The 14852-nt window shown below is 46.7% G+C and overlaps 1 protein-coding gene across 1 annotated transcript; it reads right to left on the bottom strand.

Annotated features, from left to right (window-relative positions):
- Positions 1 to 3172: 3172 nt before the first annotated feature.
- LOC140904929 (olfactory receptor 52R1) lies at positions 3173 to 4171 on the bottom strand. The gene has a single exon (XM_073327320.1). The coding sequence runs from the start codon at positions 4169 to 4171 to the stop codon at positions 3173 to 3175; it is 999 nt and encodes a 332-aa protein (XP_073183421.1).
- Positions 4172 to 14852: the final 10681 nt, after the last annotated feature.

Below are 14852 nucleotides of genomic sequence, written 5' to 3'. Positions count from 1 at the left end.
TTCCTGGACATCGACCTCTCACTTTTCAAGAACTCTTTCCTCCTTTCTTTGAACGAGGATCAGGCTCCTTGCAGGAAAACAGGTTTTTATGTGCTCTTCCCATCTTCCAGTGGCTGTTGTGTCCCAGCTGCTTGCCCTGCTCAAACCCGGCAATGCCTCTTCCTTACGTGGCTACCAGCTGTAGCACCCATCATGGGACGAGAACAGGGTGTGATGCTGTATGATTGAACAATGACCATTTTTGTCATTCTTGCTACCACGGTTATACAACTGCTACAAAGCTTGTACCAAGTGTGTCCTGTCAGGTGTCAGTGGGAAAGTCATGATTTGCTCAGTACGACTATCCTATTTAGGTGCCTGTATCATCCCTGTCTCTGAAGCTCTGAACACTGGCGATGTACTGGTATCTTACACCTGTTTTCCTACTGGGTAGCACCCCTCAGGTAGAATTTGCATGAGGGCCAGACAGCTGTGTGTTATTAGCCCACCAAGGACTCCTAGCTCTGACAATGGGCCATAGAAGAATCACAGCTCTTCAAGAATATGGGCAACGGCTGCCCTTGTGAGTCATCAACACATGTAAAGACGCGTGGCAGGCCCCTGGACTGTGAGCTTTCTTTGGGACAGTAAAATTCCATGCACAGGGCAGAGAACATAAAAGAACCCCTGAAACATCTCCGTCTTGTCTTCGGTTCTCTGGGCTGGGTTTCTAACACAGAAACTCTGAAGAAAGACTGATGAACCCCCAGCTGCTTGGGTAATTTCCAGAGAGACTTTTGCAAGTTAGCAGTTTCTTTCTTCACTGATGTGATCCTAAAGTCTGAACACTGAAAAATCACTTGTATATAGCTCATCGACACACAATTAATAACTCTTCTTTTTCTTTTATTATTAAACCTTTAGTTTTTAATTGCTGAAGGACTGGCAGCAGCGTGATCACTGGGTAAATTCTGAGTTATATATTGACCTGGCTAAGTGGCTGGTCTCTTGAGATTAGAAGGACCCTATATGTGGTGAAATTGGGTTTCACTGAGCACTCATCATGGAGTCCCGTGTCCAAGTGGTGAGGCAAAGGCTGGGATGCCTCAGGAGACTGTATTTTTGGCTCTTTATTAACCAGTTTGGTGAGACAGAAATTTACATTTCTTACTGTCTTGTTATAATCTAATAATATAATCTATAATCAGTCTGGGGTGAGTCTGCCCCATCTCTTGGCAATTTTTCCTGAATTTGGCTTCCACAGCTGTGTCCCACTGAAGCGTGGTAAGACATGGACAGAGAGATCACTGTTCATGGCTGATACACAGACTATTGCTCACTAGTCCCAGGAGGTATCCCCCTTTTACAGATGGGGAAATTGAGGCAGCATGAAGGGAAGTGTCTTGAGACAGGAGCATAGGCCATAAGTCCCTAGCTGCCAATCCCTTGCTTAGTCTCTCTCAGACCCAGCCCGTGAAGTCTCTGCAGGAGCACAGAGGCCTGGCGCTCTCTCTCCATTGTTTCTCTGCTGAGGGGATCTCCCCAGATTTCAGTGGAGCTGCTCCCATTTACACTAGCTGAGGATTTGGCCCAAGACAATTAACTAGAGATAAAGCATCAACAGAGACCAGTGAGTTAGGAGTGAAGAGTCAAAGCTCTGCCACGGATACGTTGGGTGACCTTCAACACAGCCTCTCCACGCATTAAATGGAAATTATTATTTATTATTCCTAGTCAGGTACTATCAAAATGTCCTAATCAGGGCCTACAAGTCACACGCTGCACTGATTTGGTTCCTTGCAGTACATCAGTGGACTCAATGAACCGTGCAGCATTCCAGGAAGCGTGTGGCCCCTCGTAAACAAGCAAGCCGAGGTTTAAAACTGAGCTGTGTGGAAACCTGTTTTTGTGGATGTAGTTTTTAGCTGTTGCTTTAATAAATTCCTCCTGTTTAAGAAGAACGGCAACTCCGCTGATCACGCCACACAAATCGTGTCACTGCGTCTAATATAACCCAGAAGAGCAATGCCAGTTCATCGCCAGAGGAATGGTGCTGGGGAGGGAGGGTCAGGACTCTCAGTTCCTATTCCCGCTCTGCCACCGTCTCACTGTGTGGCCTTGTGTAAATCAGTTTATCGCTGTGTGGCTCAATCTATCCATGACATGGGGATACTGCTGCCTAGTTAAAGAGTTTCTAGATGTAGTGATCAAAAGCATCCTGCAGAGCTAACGTTAGACTCAATTTCAGCCCCTGGGCAACGAGTGCCCTGTAGTTCCAGAGAAGGTAGCGTGTAAATGCGTAAATACCTGGCTAATGGAAGGTGTGCTGTTTATCTGCCTCCCTTGAGCTACCGAAGACACCCTGGTCTCTTCTGGGCATCCTACCTTCCCAACTAACACCGGGGCTTCTCCTTCCACCACTCACAGATGTTATCCACCTAGCTTCAAGGCTGATCCCTTGCCCTGACCCTAAGCCCTGGCTCAGGGCAAAGGACTCCCAGCCCATTCACATTGGAGGGCCCCGGGGATTAGAAACAACAGGAAGCTGAAAGCTAAAGAAATAAGCCACACAATGGTCTCTTCCCTCAGGAGTCTGTGGCTGAGCTTTAGTGCCCACAAGCTGTAAGATGCACAGTCTAAGCCCACCTGCACGGCAACACTGCTCCCAACCTCAGCTGCTTTTATAAGGATTCCTGGCTTTCCCCTCCACTTCTCATTGTCCCCGTGGCCCCAGCACTGAGTCCTCGCTGCGCTCACTGAAGGCTCCTTTTCAGGCTGAAGCAGTTTCTGTCCCAGCCTGGAACAAATTGAAACCAGCTGGGGGCATGGGGAGGGAGGTGGAAATGAACCAGGAGTGGATAGGGCTGGGGATAAGAGGAGATAGGAACAGAGGTGGGGCCTTGGGGGAAGAGGTGAGACAGGAGGATGGGGCTTGGGGATACAGGTAGGGCAGGGCACTGGGCCTCAGGGGTCCAGTTATCAGCAATTAGTAAGGTTGGAAACCTATGAATTAAGAAATTGTACACAGACTGCTTCCTCAGTTTCTCACACTGACACAGCACAGTAAGGCCATGAAAAGATTAAAGTCACTTTGTCTGTCCCGTCAGTGATTCAGGGAAGAGAGTCCAGCACCATATAACCAGCCAGGTCTGCACGTCGCTCAATCTGAGAGTCAGAACCTGAGGAGAAACCATTAGGGCCCTTCATGAGTAAAGAGACGGAGCAGCCTGTCCCAGATCTGTTTGGTCCTTACCGCGTAGATGATAGGGTTTAGCATGGGGGGCATCAAGAGGTAAACATTGGAAATGAGAACATGGAAATTCAGAGCCACATTCTGGCCAAACCGATAGAGGAGAGAGATGAAGAGACGTGGAATGTAAAAGGCTAAAATAACAAAGAGGTGGGAGCCGCAGGTCCCAAAAGTCTTGATCCGGGCATCCTTTGTGGGGAGGTTGAAGATGGCCCTAAGGATCTGGATATAGGACACAACAATAAAAATCACATCCAGACCCATCACACTGAATTGCACAAAGAGTCCGTAGTAACTACTGACGTGGGTGTCGGTGCAGGCCAGATTCACCACGGCCATGTGCACGCATAATGTCTGTGGGATGATGTTGGTTCTGCAATATGGCCATTGCCTCGCCAGGAAGGGATAGGGCAGTGAGAAAATGCCACAGCGTAGCACCATGGCCAGGCCAATCGTGGCCACAGTGGGGTTTGTCAGGATGGTGTAATGTCTCAGGGGATGGCAGATGGCCACGTAGCGATCCAGAGCCATGGCTGCAAAGATCCCAGACTGCATCACTGAGAAGCAGTGAATGAAGTACATCTGGCTGAGGCAGGCACTGAAATCGATCTCCCTGGAATTGAACCAGAAGATGCTCAACATTTTGGGCAGGATTGATGTAGACAGGCCCAGGTCGGTGACAGCCAGCATGCAGAGGAAATAGTACATGGGCCTATGGAGGCTAGGTTCCATCTTCACGATGAACAGGACGGTGAAGTTCCCCAAGATGGCTATGACGTACATGGTGCAGAAGGGGATGGAGATCCAGACATGGGTGGCCTCCAGGCCAGGAATGCCCAGCAGAATGAAGGTGGAGGGGTTGGTGAAGTCGGTTGTGTTGGAATCTGACATGGAGTAGGGGAGAAGTTGTCCAACTCTGAGGCAGAACGGTGTCTCCTGCATGTACCGTATGTCCCACTGACTTCCTGTATGTGCCCAGGCTCTAGGGTGATGGTCACAGTACAAATGCCTGGATGGAGAGAAAATGTGAATATGAAACACAATATGCACAACTGTAGACTGTTCTCATGGGTGAAGCAGATTGATCATAGAATCATAGAATCATAGAATATCAGGGTTGGAAGGCACCCCAGAAGGTCATCTAGTCCAACCCCCTGCTCGAAGCAGGACCAATTCCCAGTTAAATCATCCCAGCCAGGGCTTTGTCAAGCCTGACCTTAAAAACCTCTAAGGAAGGAGATTCTACCACCTCCCTAGGTAACGCATTCCAGTGTTTCACCACCCTCTTAGTGAAAAAGTTTTTCCTAATATCCAATCTAAACCTCCCCCACTGCAACTTGAGACCATTACTCCTCGTTCTGTCATCTGCTACCATTGAGAACAGTCTAGAGCCATCCTCTTTGGAACCCCCTTTCAGGTAGTTGAAAGCAGCTATCAAATCCCCCCTCATTCTTCTCTTCTGCAGGCTAAACAATCCTAGCTCCCTCAGCCTCTCCTTATAACTCATGTGTTCCAGTCCCCTAATCATTTTTGTTGCCCTTCGCTGGACTCTCTCCAATTTATCCACATCCTTCTTGAAGTGTGGGGCCCAAAACTGGACACAGTACTCCAGATGAGGCCTCACCAATGTCGAATAGAGGGGAACGATCACGTCCCTCGATCTGCTCGCTATGCCCCTACTTATAATCCCAAAATGCCATTGGCCTTTTTGGCAACAAGGGCACACTGTGACTCCTTCACAGACTGAAAAACGACATTTTTATGATTCAAAGAAATGAATTATGAACACATGATGCTACAAATGCCAAGTCCATGTGTTCTGGTGCTCAGTGTGTCAGTAACTCCAACACATCGTGGTCTGGGAAACCTTAATAGACACCAGCAGGAAACACAATTGTGGATACTCGTTATTCATCATTGTTCCTTAGGCCTTGTCTACACTGCCAAGTTTTTCCTCCCAAAAAGTATCTTTTGGAGAAGAAACAGTGGCCCTGTACACACTGCAAAGCCACTTTTAACGATGGAACTTCTCAGATTCAGTGAGATAATAAAACCACCTTGATGCGAGTTGTAAGGCTTTTTATGCAAAACTTTTGTCACTGAGGCTCCAGTGTAGACCCTTGGGCTTGATTTTATTGCTGTAATTGGGCTCTGGAAGATGTCCCACAATGCTCATCCTGACCACTCTGGTAAGCAGTTATAACTCCTCTGTCCTGTAGCAAGGTAAAAACTTTCCACCCCTCCCCCTTTAAAGGCCAGGGAATTTAGCAATTCCCCTGTCCTGTTTGCTCAACATGGAGAGCTTACATCACATCTTCCTAGGTGGCCATGGTGGCTCCACACAGCAAATTCTCGCCACCTTGGGCTATGTGGATCTGCTGGATCTACTCAGTATGTGCGGAGAGGAGGCCGTGCAGTCCCAGCTGTGTTCCAGCTGTAGGATGTCGATACCTATGGGAGATTTCACGCAGCTTGTGGGAAAAGAGCTATGTTCAGGACACACTGCAGCGCACAGCAAAGGGGAAGGAGGTGAGGCATTAGAAGATGTGGAGCCCATGCCGGCTTTGCCCAGTTCTGTGTCCAGTCAGAAGCTCTTCTCCATTCTGGAGGTGTCAAGACAGTCTCAGCAGTTACAATTAGGTGAGCCAGAAGCAGGAGAAGAGACTCCGTGGTAAGTGGATTTGCTTTGTGAAGTGTGGAGGTGGGTTGAGGGAAGAGAAATGTACAAGGCTGGCTGTGTTTCTGTGTGCTGGGCATTTCCCTGTGCAGTGAAGGAGCACGGTGGAACAGGGTGTTGATGCACACTGAGATTTCACAGGATTCCTCCAAAGAATTCTCCAGCAAACTTTCCTGCTGGTTACTCCACAATACTGTGCCAGAGGGTCCTTAGCAGAGCTGCTTTGTTCCTTCCCCCATTGAGGGACACTTTCCCGCCCCATTCTACAATTTATTGGGAAGGACTAAAGCGGCAAACAGAAGGGCAGCATAGGGATTGGGGCGAAAGCCGCAAGCATGTATTAGATGCACCGTTGCTTCCTTGCTTCCCCTCAGGAGAGAGAAACCTGCCACAATGACTCCGGCCGAGTGTTGTCCCCTGAGAAGTGCTCTGTGTCCCCTTTCACATTGCTTTTCTCCCACGCACAATGTCCTTCAGCCCTGGGAACATTCACCTTCCTTGCAGTGTTCGCTGGCATGTGTGCTTGTCAAGTGACAACCAGAAAGTGATTGGTGTGTTACCAATGGTGTATTTTAATGTAGCGTTTTCAGGGCTGTACGTACAGTTAACAATAATGCTTCTGTATGTTGTTACTTGTGATTCATCAGATATGACCTGGAATGGAGGTACCCCCCCACACACACTCCAGCTGAGCATTTCTGCCAGATAAAAAATCACCCAAAATGGAGCTTGGGAGATATCTTCTGGGAGGTGCAACAGTTCTCTGATACAGACAAGAGGGAACGCAGGGCGTGGAGGGAAAGCGACAAGCAGCAAAAGAAGAGAAAAAAATGGCATAAACTCAGGACACAACAGAGAGGCTGATAAAAGTTTTGGAGCAGCAAACAAACATGCTGCAGTTCCTTGTAACCCTCCAAAATGAGCAGATTGTGTGTCTGCCTGCCCCTTCAGCATATTCAGAGCTCTTTCCCATGCCCTCCCCAGACTGTACCCGCACATCCATTTCTGATTTCTGGGACTTCACGCTTTCCCCTACATTACACCTCTGCAGACAGCTCTTCAAATGACAGCTGGACTTACACTCCTCTGTAAAATTCAGCCCTCCCCTTGTAAGTGTCTCTCCCCCGCACCCAGAAATGTACATGTGTCTCTGTGTGCGTGCATGTTGTTATGGGTTTTTTTTTAATAAGTACTCTTTATTCGTTTCCATGCAAGTTATGATAGCAGATGGCAGCAGGAAACAAACAAGCAGTTTTATCATTTCCTTACATTGAATCCAGGGCCGAAGAATCACAACTGCTTCTTACACTACCAAAACTGGACTTCATAATGCATTACAATCCCAATCACAACAACAAACATTACTGCTACTCATCTTCAAAATGCTGCCTCAAAGCCTCCCGAATTGCCCCCCAGTGTTCCCCTCTAATAACCTTGGTATCTGGCTGCTCCAGATCAGCAGCCAAATGTTCTGTTTCAATAGTCCACTCCTGAGCAAACTTTTTACCCTTTACTTCACACATATTATGTGATGTGCAACCCATGGCTATGACCATGGAAATATTATCCACATTGAGGTCTAACCTGCCATAAAGGCATCACCAGCATGCCTTTAATCTGCCAAATGCACATTCCATGGTCATCCTATCCCTACTCAGCCAATTGTTGAAATGCTCATTACTGTGATCCAGGTTTTCCATATGTGGCGTCATGAGCCATGGCATTAAGCGGTACGTCAGGCCTCCAAGATAACTATGGGCATTTTGATAAACCCCACTGGGATCTTCTGGTCAGGGAAGAAAGTCCCCACTTCCAGATTTCTGTAAGGGCCGGTCTGCCTGAACATTTGTGTGTCATACACTTTTCCCGACCACCCCGCATTAAAGTTAGTGAACACTTGTGGTGATCCACGAGCACTTGGAAGACCATGGAGAAGTACCCCTTCTGACTGATGTACTCCATCACAAGGTGGTCTGGTGCCAAAATTGGAATGTGCATGCCATCTATCTCCCGTCCACCGTTAGTGAAACCCATTTCTGCGAAGCCATCCATAATTACATGCACGTTGCCAAAAGTTGCAGTCCTTCGTAGTAGGATGTGATTCATGGCCCCACACAATTGCTCTAACACAGCCCCTATGGTTGAATGTCTATCTCCAAACTGATATGTGACCCAGTGGTAGCAGCCTGGAGTCACTAGGTTCCACACTGCAATCGCTGCGTGATTCTCCACCCAGAGGGCAGCTCTCATTTTGGTATCCTAACACAACAAGGCTGGTGTGAGCTCTGTACACAATTCCAGGAAAGTTTCAGAGTAGCAGCCGTGTTAGTCTGTATTCGCAAAAAGAAAAAGAGTACTTGTGGCCCCTTAGAGACTAATACATTTATCTGAGGATAAGCTTTCGTGAAGGTGGCTTTCTGCATTCTAAATTTCTGAAGCTACTGCTCATCATCCCTGACTTGCATAATGATGCAATCCCATCACTGAGGGCTAATTTCCCAAGCCAAAAAGAAACATTCCATAATGTTCAGCTCTTCCGTGAATGGCAAAAGCAATCTAACACTGCTGCTATCCATGTCAGGAAGCATGTCAGGCAATTGGGACTCCTATTGCCTTCGCAACTTCAAGACTGATTCCACTGCCATTCGTGGTGTGCTCCTGAGAGCTAGCAGAGCAGTGGAGAGCAGCACGGGCATTCCTGAAGACAGAGATGGCGAGCTGAGCAGAAATGGAGATGGAAAAATCAAACTTTTGGTAAAAAAACTCTGCCAGTGTAAATGTAGCCTTAAGGCAATGAAAGCCAGGCTAGAGAGTCCATGCTGTAGGGCATTCCCCTGGTTGCTCAAAATCTGAGAGTGGAAAAAAAGAATGATTTCCCAAGACATGTAACAGGGAAAAACATCACAAATAGAACACAACCAAGGGAAAAAACCTGGGAGTCATTAATAGCAGCTGCACGGAAACACCTGCATATTCACAGCAATGGTCAAAACAAAGACAATGTTTGGATGCCTAAGGAATGGGATAATAACGTGGTCTGGAAATAATGTGGTCTGGAAATGTGCTCAGTTTTGGACACTCAGTCCCTATAGAGGTTAGAGAGATAGAAAACCATGACTTTTCAGTCAAGAAAGTGGACAACTTTGGCTAAAAAACCCAGTACAGTGGTAAAGTGAAGGGAGGAACTATTGTGGCAGAGGGTGGAGGGGAGCAATATATAACAAATGGGAGAAAGGGAAAAGCAATACAAATCAGAAGTTATTAAAATTGTGAGGGGATGTTGAAGACATGAGGGAAAAATTCCTGCTTGCAGAACTAAGGATCCTAAAAAAGAGGTTATTAAGTATATTAATAACAAAAGAAACCCTAGAAACGATTTAGGCCAATTCCTAGAGGTAGCAAGGAAACTTTTTAATGTTGCAGAAAAGGAAAATGTATTAAAGAAATGCTTTTGTTCTGTATTTGGAAAGAAGCAGTATGAGGTACTCATATCACAAGAGGTGATGAAATACTTTCCAGTCCATTAGCTGTCAAGGAGGATGTTAAAGGCATCTACAGTAGAACCTTAGAGTGACAAACACCAGAGTTACTAATTGACCCATCAACCACACACCTCATTCGAAACCAGAAGTATGCAATCAGGCAGCAGGAAAGCCAAACAAAAAAACAAACAAAAAAAAAGGCAAATACAGGACAGTTCTGTGTTAAATGTAAGCAATTAAAAAAAGGAAAAGTTTAAAAAAAATTGACAAGGTTAGGAAACAATGGAAAAGCTGGTATGGGATTAATTAAAAGGAATATAATTAATGTCACACAACAACAGGGTGTGTGGAAAACAAGTCTGTTCAAATAAATTACATTTCATCCTTTAATGAGAGTATGTTTGGTTGATCAAGGGAACTGCACAGATCCAATATACTTTGATTTCTCTGAGGCATTTGCTTAAGTAGGGAAAATATTCTGATTAAAAGGATTAAGACTATACAGTTTCAGTAGTGCACATGTCAAATGCACAAAAATCTGGGTAACTGACAGGTCTCAGAAAGCAGTTGTCAATGAGGTCCCAGTGCGATGCTGTGGCCAAAAGGACTGATGCGATCCTTGGATGCATAAAAGAAGGAGTGGTGAGTTGGAGCAGGGGGAGGATTTTATCTCTGTACATGGCATTGGTGAAACCGACTGCGTCCAGTTCTGTGGTTCACATTTCCAAAAGGATGTTGAAAAATTGGAGACGGTGTCATAACGAGCCACAAAAATGATTTCAGGCTGCAGAAAATGCCTGGCAGAGAGAGAGAGACATGAAGAACTTCATCTATTTATCTTACCAAAAATACCATCAAGCGGTTACTTTCATGGGGAGAAAACCCTGCATACTAACAGGCTCTGTAATTTAGCGGAGAAAGGCAGAGCAAGGCCAAGTGGTGGGAAGTTGAATCCAGGCAAATTCCAGCTGGAAATAAGGGCCCAATGATTACCACTGAGGGTGATTAACCATGGAAACAAACTGCGACGGGAAGTGGTGGAATCTCCAGCTCCTCCTGTCTGCAGATCAGCGGTGCTGCCATAGCACTTCAATCTAGACAATTCTTATTCGGACAGCAGGGGTTCTCCTGTCACCGTAGGTAATCCACCTGTCCGAGATGGTAACTGAATTCTTCAGTAGAACCTCATGCTGTCTACATGGGGGTTAGGTTGATATAGCTACATCTCTCAGGGGTGTCAATTTCTTTGCTATTGCAGAAGAAGCAAACTGAATTTTTGTTCGCATTAGCAGAGGCATAGCATGCGAGTCACGGGAGGTGATAATACCGCTCTACTCAGTGCTGGTCAGGCCTCAGCTGGAGTTCAGTGCCCAGTTTAGGTCTTCAATGTATTGGAAGGATGTAGAGAAACTGGAAAGGATCCAGAGGTGAGAGATAAAGAGGTTCCAAGGGATGGAATTCAAGTCATATGAACAAAGGCTGAAGGAACTTGGTATGTTTAGCTTAGAAAGGAGGAGATCGAGGGGGGACATGGCAGCAGTCTTCAGATACTTGAAAGCCTGCCATAAAAAGATGGAGGAAAGTTGTTCTGTCTTACTACAGAGGCAGGAGAAGAGACAATGGGTTCAAACTACAGCAGAGCAGATTTAGGTTAAATCTCAGATAAACTGCCAAACTCTGAGAACAGGAGGACAATGGAACAGATGCCTCAGGAGGTTGTGGAAGATCCTTTGTTGGAGATTTTCAAAAAGATGCTAAATAGCCATCTCTATGGGATGGTTTAGACACAACAAATCGTGCATCTTGGCAGGGGGTTAGACTAGAGGACCCCTGTGATCCCTTCTCACCCTGTGGCTCCATGATTCCTTGATATAAAATCCTAGTGTAGACCAGGCCTTAGTCACACACCTTTCATCCTGAAGTATGCACTGTGCCACTTCAATGCAGCCAGTTTGGGGCTGGCGGCCATCAGCCGGGGGGGGAGGGGCACAGTTAAGAGGGACATTTTGGCCCATGATACTAGAGCAAATTCAGCACCTGTGGCACGGGCCCTGGAATGTCTCGTGGCTGTGCGGAGCAGAAATGAATACAGACCTATTGTCTGACCCATCAAGTTTGTGTTGCATTTGGTTTGTTGAACAGAAAGAGATGCGTACCTGTGATTTCTGAGATGGAAGCCTCTTCCCTGGGAATCCCCCTCAGGTATCCGTGTGCCGCACTTCTCTCACCCTGGCATCTGCAGCAACATCCTACACTGAGAGCTGACAGGGGTGTGCACAATTTATAATATAGCTCTGTGAAATCCCAGTGGGGTTCACTCAGCCTCTAGCGGAGAAGCGTCATCTGGATGAAAACAGGCTGGGGTTCGGGGACATTCTAGCTAATGTCTCTCTTCCCATGTCTGTGCTTCTCTGCTATTTATCCATCTTTAATAGTGAAGAGTAATTAAGGGACCTCCCCAAAGGGAGATGAGAACTCTTGGGATCTCTGCTGAATCAAAGAGCAATTAGATGCTCCATGCATTTATGCATACTTAAAAAAAAATATTTCATTATTAAGAAAACTAGGGATAATGCCCAGGTCTCCATTGGGTTTGGTACCCTGAAAATGCCCAGGGTGGATCAGTTAATAGTAGACAGACAGATCAATAGACAGATGACTTACGGGAGATAAGAACACTTTCTGCAGGCATACTGCACTGTCGCTAAGGAATCAGAGATAAGTAATTCTTAACAGTAATTATCATCATACTCAGTATCACCTTCATTGAAGGATTTTCAAAACACCTAGGAAGGGAAAGTCTCTATGAACATATCCCCATTATACAGATAGGTAAACTGAGACATGGGAATTGGAGACTTGGGCAAAGCCAGACAGACAGAACCAAGGAGTCCTGACTTTCCTGCCATAACCACCATAAGGAAGCTTTCTCTGTTAATAATGGACCACATGACAAGAGGGAAATGGACTCACGCTCTAACAGGGCCTCTTCGTTGGGTGGGTGTGATGGACTTCCCTGGGATGCAAACTGAAACTGAGGTACGGCCAAGCCCTTTTGGCATACCATTCTCGGCCCCCTCTCAGATTGTGAGGCTGTGACACGCTGCGGTCCTCTCCAGGTCTTGCACTTACACAGCCATACACAGGAGGGACACACCCACCTGCAGTTATGTGAAAGCTTTCACTATCCAGAACTAACAATACAGAGGCTCCAGCCAGTTCCCCCCAGATCCCCCCACCTAGGACTCCAGAGCTGTACCATCTTGACCTTGTCAGACACTTTAACGGCACAAATCTGGCAACCAATTAGACCCTGAGCACGTTACCAGACTCACCAGCCAGGCATAGAATCATAGAATCATAGAATATCAGGGTTGGAAGGGACCCCTGAAGGTCATCTAGTCCAACCCCCTGCTCAAAGCAGGACCAATTCCCACTTAAATCATCCCAGCCAGGGCTTTGTCAAGCCTGACCTTAAAAACCTCTAAGGAAGGAGATTCTACCACCTCCCTAGGTAACGCATTCCAGTGTTTCACCACCCTCTTAGTGAAAAAGTTTTTCCTAATATCCAATCTAAACCTCCCCCACTGCAACTTGAGACCATTACTCCTCGTTCTGTCATCTGCTACCATTGAGAACAGTCTAGAGCCATCCTCTTTGGAACCCCCTTTCAGGTAGTTGAAAGCAGCTATCAAATCCCCCCTCATTCTTCTCTTCTGCAGGCTAAACAATCCCAGCTCCCTCAGCCTCTCCTCATAACTCATGTGTTCCAGTCCCCTAATCATTTTTGTTGCCCTTCGCTGGACTCTCTCCAATTTATCCACATCCTTCTTGTAGTGTGGGGCCCAAAACTGGACACAGTACTCCAGATGAGGCCTCACCAATGTCGAATAGAGGGGAATGATCACGTCCTTCGATCTGCTCGCTATGCCCCTACTTATACATCCCAAAATGCCATTGGCCTTCTTGGCAACAAGGGCATACTGCTGACTCATATCCAGCTTCTCGTCCACTGTCACCCCTAGGTCCTTTTCCGCAGAACTGCTGCCTAGCCATTCGGTCCCTAGTTTGTAGCGGTGCATTGGATTCTTCCATCCTAAGTGCAGGACCCTGCACTTATCCTTATTGAACCTCATCAGATTTCTTTTGGCCCAATCCTCCAATTTGTCTAGGTCCTTCTGTATCCTATCCCTCCCCTCCAGCATATCTACCACTCCTCCCAGTTTAGTATCATCCGCAAATTTGCTGAGAGTGCAATCCACACCATCCTCCAGATCATTTATGAAGATATTGAACAAAACCGGCCCCAGGACCGACCCCTGGGGCACTCCACTTGATACCGGCAGCCAACTAGACATGGAGCCATTGATCACTACCCGTTGAGCCCGACAATCTAGCCAGCTTTCTACCCACCTTATAGTGCATTCATCCAGCCCATACTTCCTTAACTTGCTGACAAGAATACTGTGGGAGACCGTGTCAAAAGCTTTGCTAAAGTCAAGATACAATACATCCACTGCTTTCCCTTCATCCACAGAACCAGTAATCTCATCATAAAAGGCAATTAGATTAGTCAGGCATGACCTTCCCTTGGTGAATCCATGCTGGCTGTTCCTGATCACTTTCCTCTCATGCAAGTGCTTCAGGATTGATTCTTTGAGGACCTGCTCCATGATTTTTCCGGGGACTGAGGTGAGGCTGACTGGCCTGTAGTTCCCTGGATCCTCCTTCTTCCCTTTTTTAAAGATTGGCACTACATTAGCCTTTTTCCAGTCATCCGGGACTTCCCCGGTTCGCCACGAGTTTTCAAAGATAATGGCCAATGGCTCTGCAATCACAGCCGCCAATTCCTTCAGCACTCTCGGATGCAGCTTGTCCGGCCCCATGGACTTGTGCACGTCCAGCTTTTCTAAATAGTCCCTAACCACCTCTATCTCCACAGAGGGCTGGCCATCTCTTCCCCATTTTGTGATGCCCAGCACAGCAGTCTGGGAGCTGACCTTGTGCGTGAAGACAGAGGCAAAAAAAGCATTGAGTACATTAGCTTTTTCCACATCCTCTGTCACTAGGTTGCCTCCCTCATTCAGTAAGGGGCCCACACTTTCCTTGGCTTTCTTCTTGTTGCCAACATACCTGAAGAAACCCTTCTTGTTACTCTTGATATCTCTTGCTAGCTGCAGCTCCAGGTGCGATTTGGCCCTCCTGATATCATTCCTACATGCCCGAGCAATATTTTTATACTCTTCCCTGGTCATATGTCCAACCTTCCACTTCTTGTAAGCTTCTTTTTTACGTTTAAGATCCGCTAGGATTTCACCATTAAGCCAAGCTGGTCGCCTGCCATATTTACTATTCTTTTGACTCATTGGGATGGTTTGTCCCTGTAACCTCAACAGGGATTCCTTGAAATACAGCCAGCTCTCCTGGACTCCTTCTAAGTAAATGGATTCTCTGTTCCACCCTA

The sequence above is a fragment of the Lepidochelys kempii genome, chromosome 1 (genome assembly GCF_965140285.1).
Source record: "Lepidochelys kempii isolate rLepKem1 chromosome 1, rLepKem1.hap1, whole genome shotgun sequence".
NCBI classification, from domain to species: Eukaryota; Metazoa; Chordata; order Testudines; family Cheloniidae; genus Lepidochelys; species Lepidochelys kempii.
This window is presented reverse-complemented; position numbering and strand designations above follow the sequence as displayed.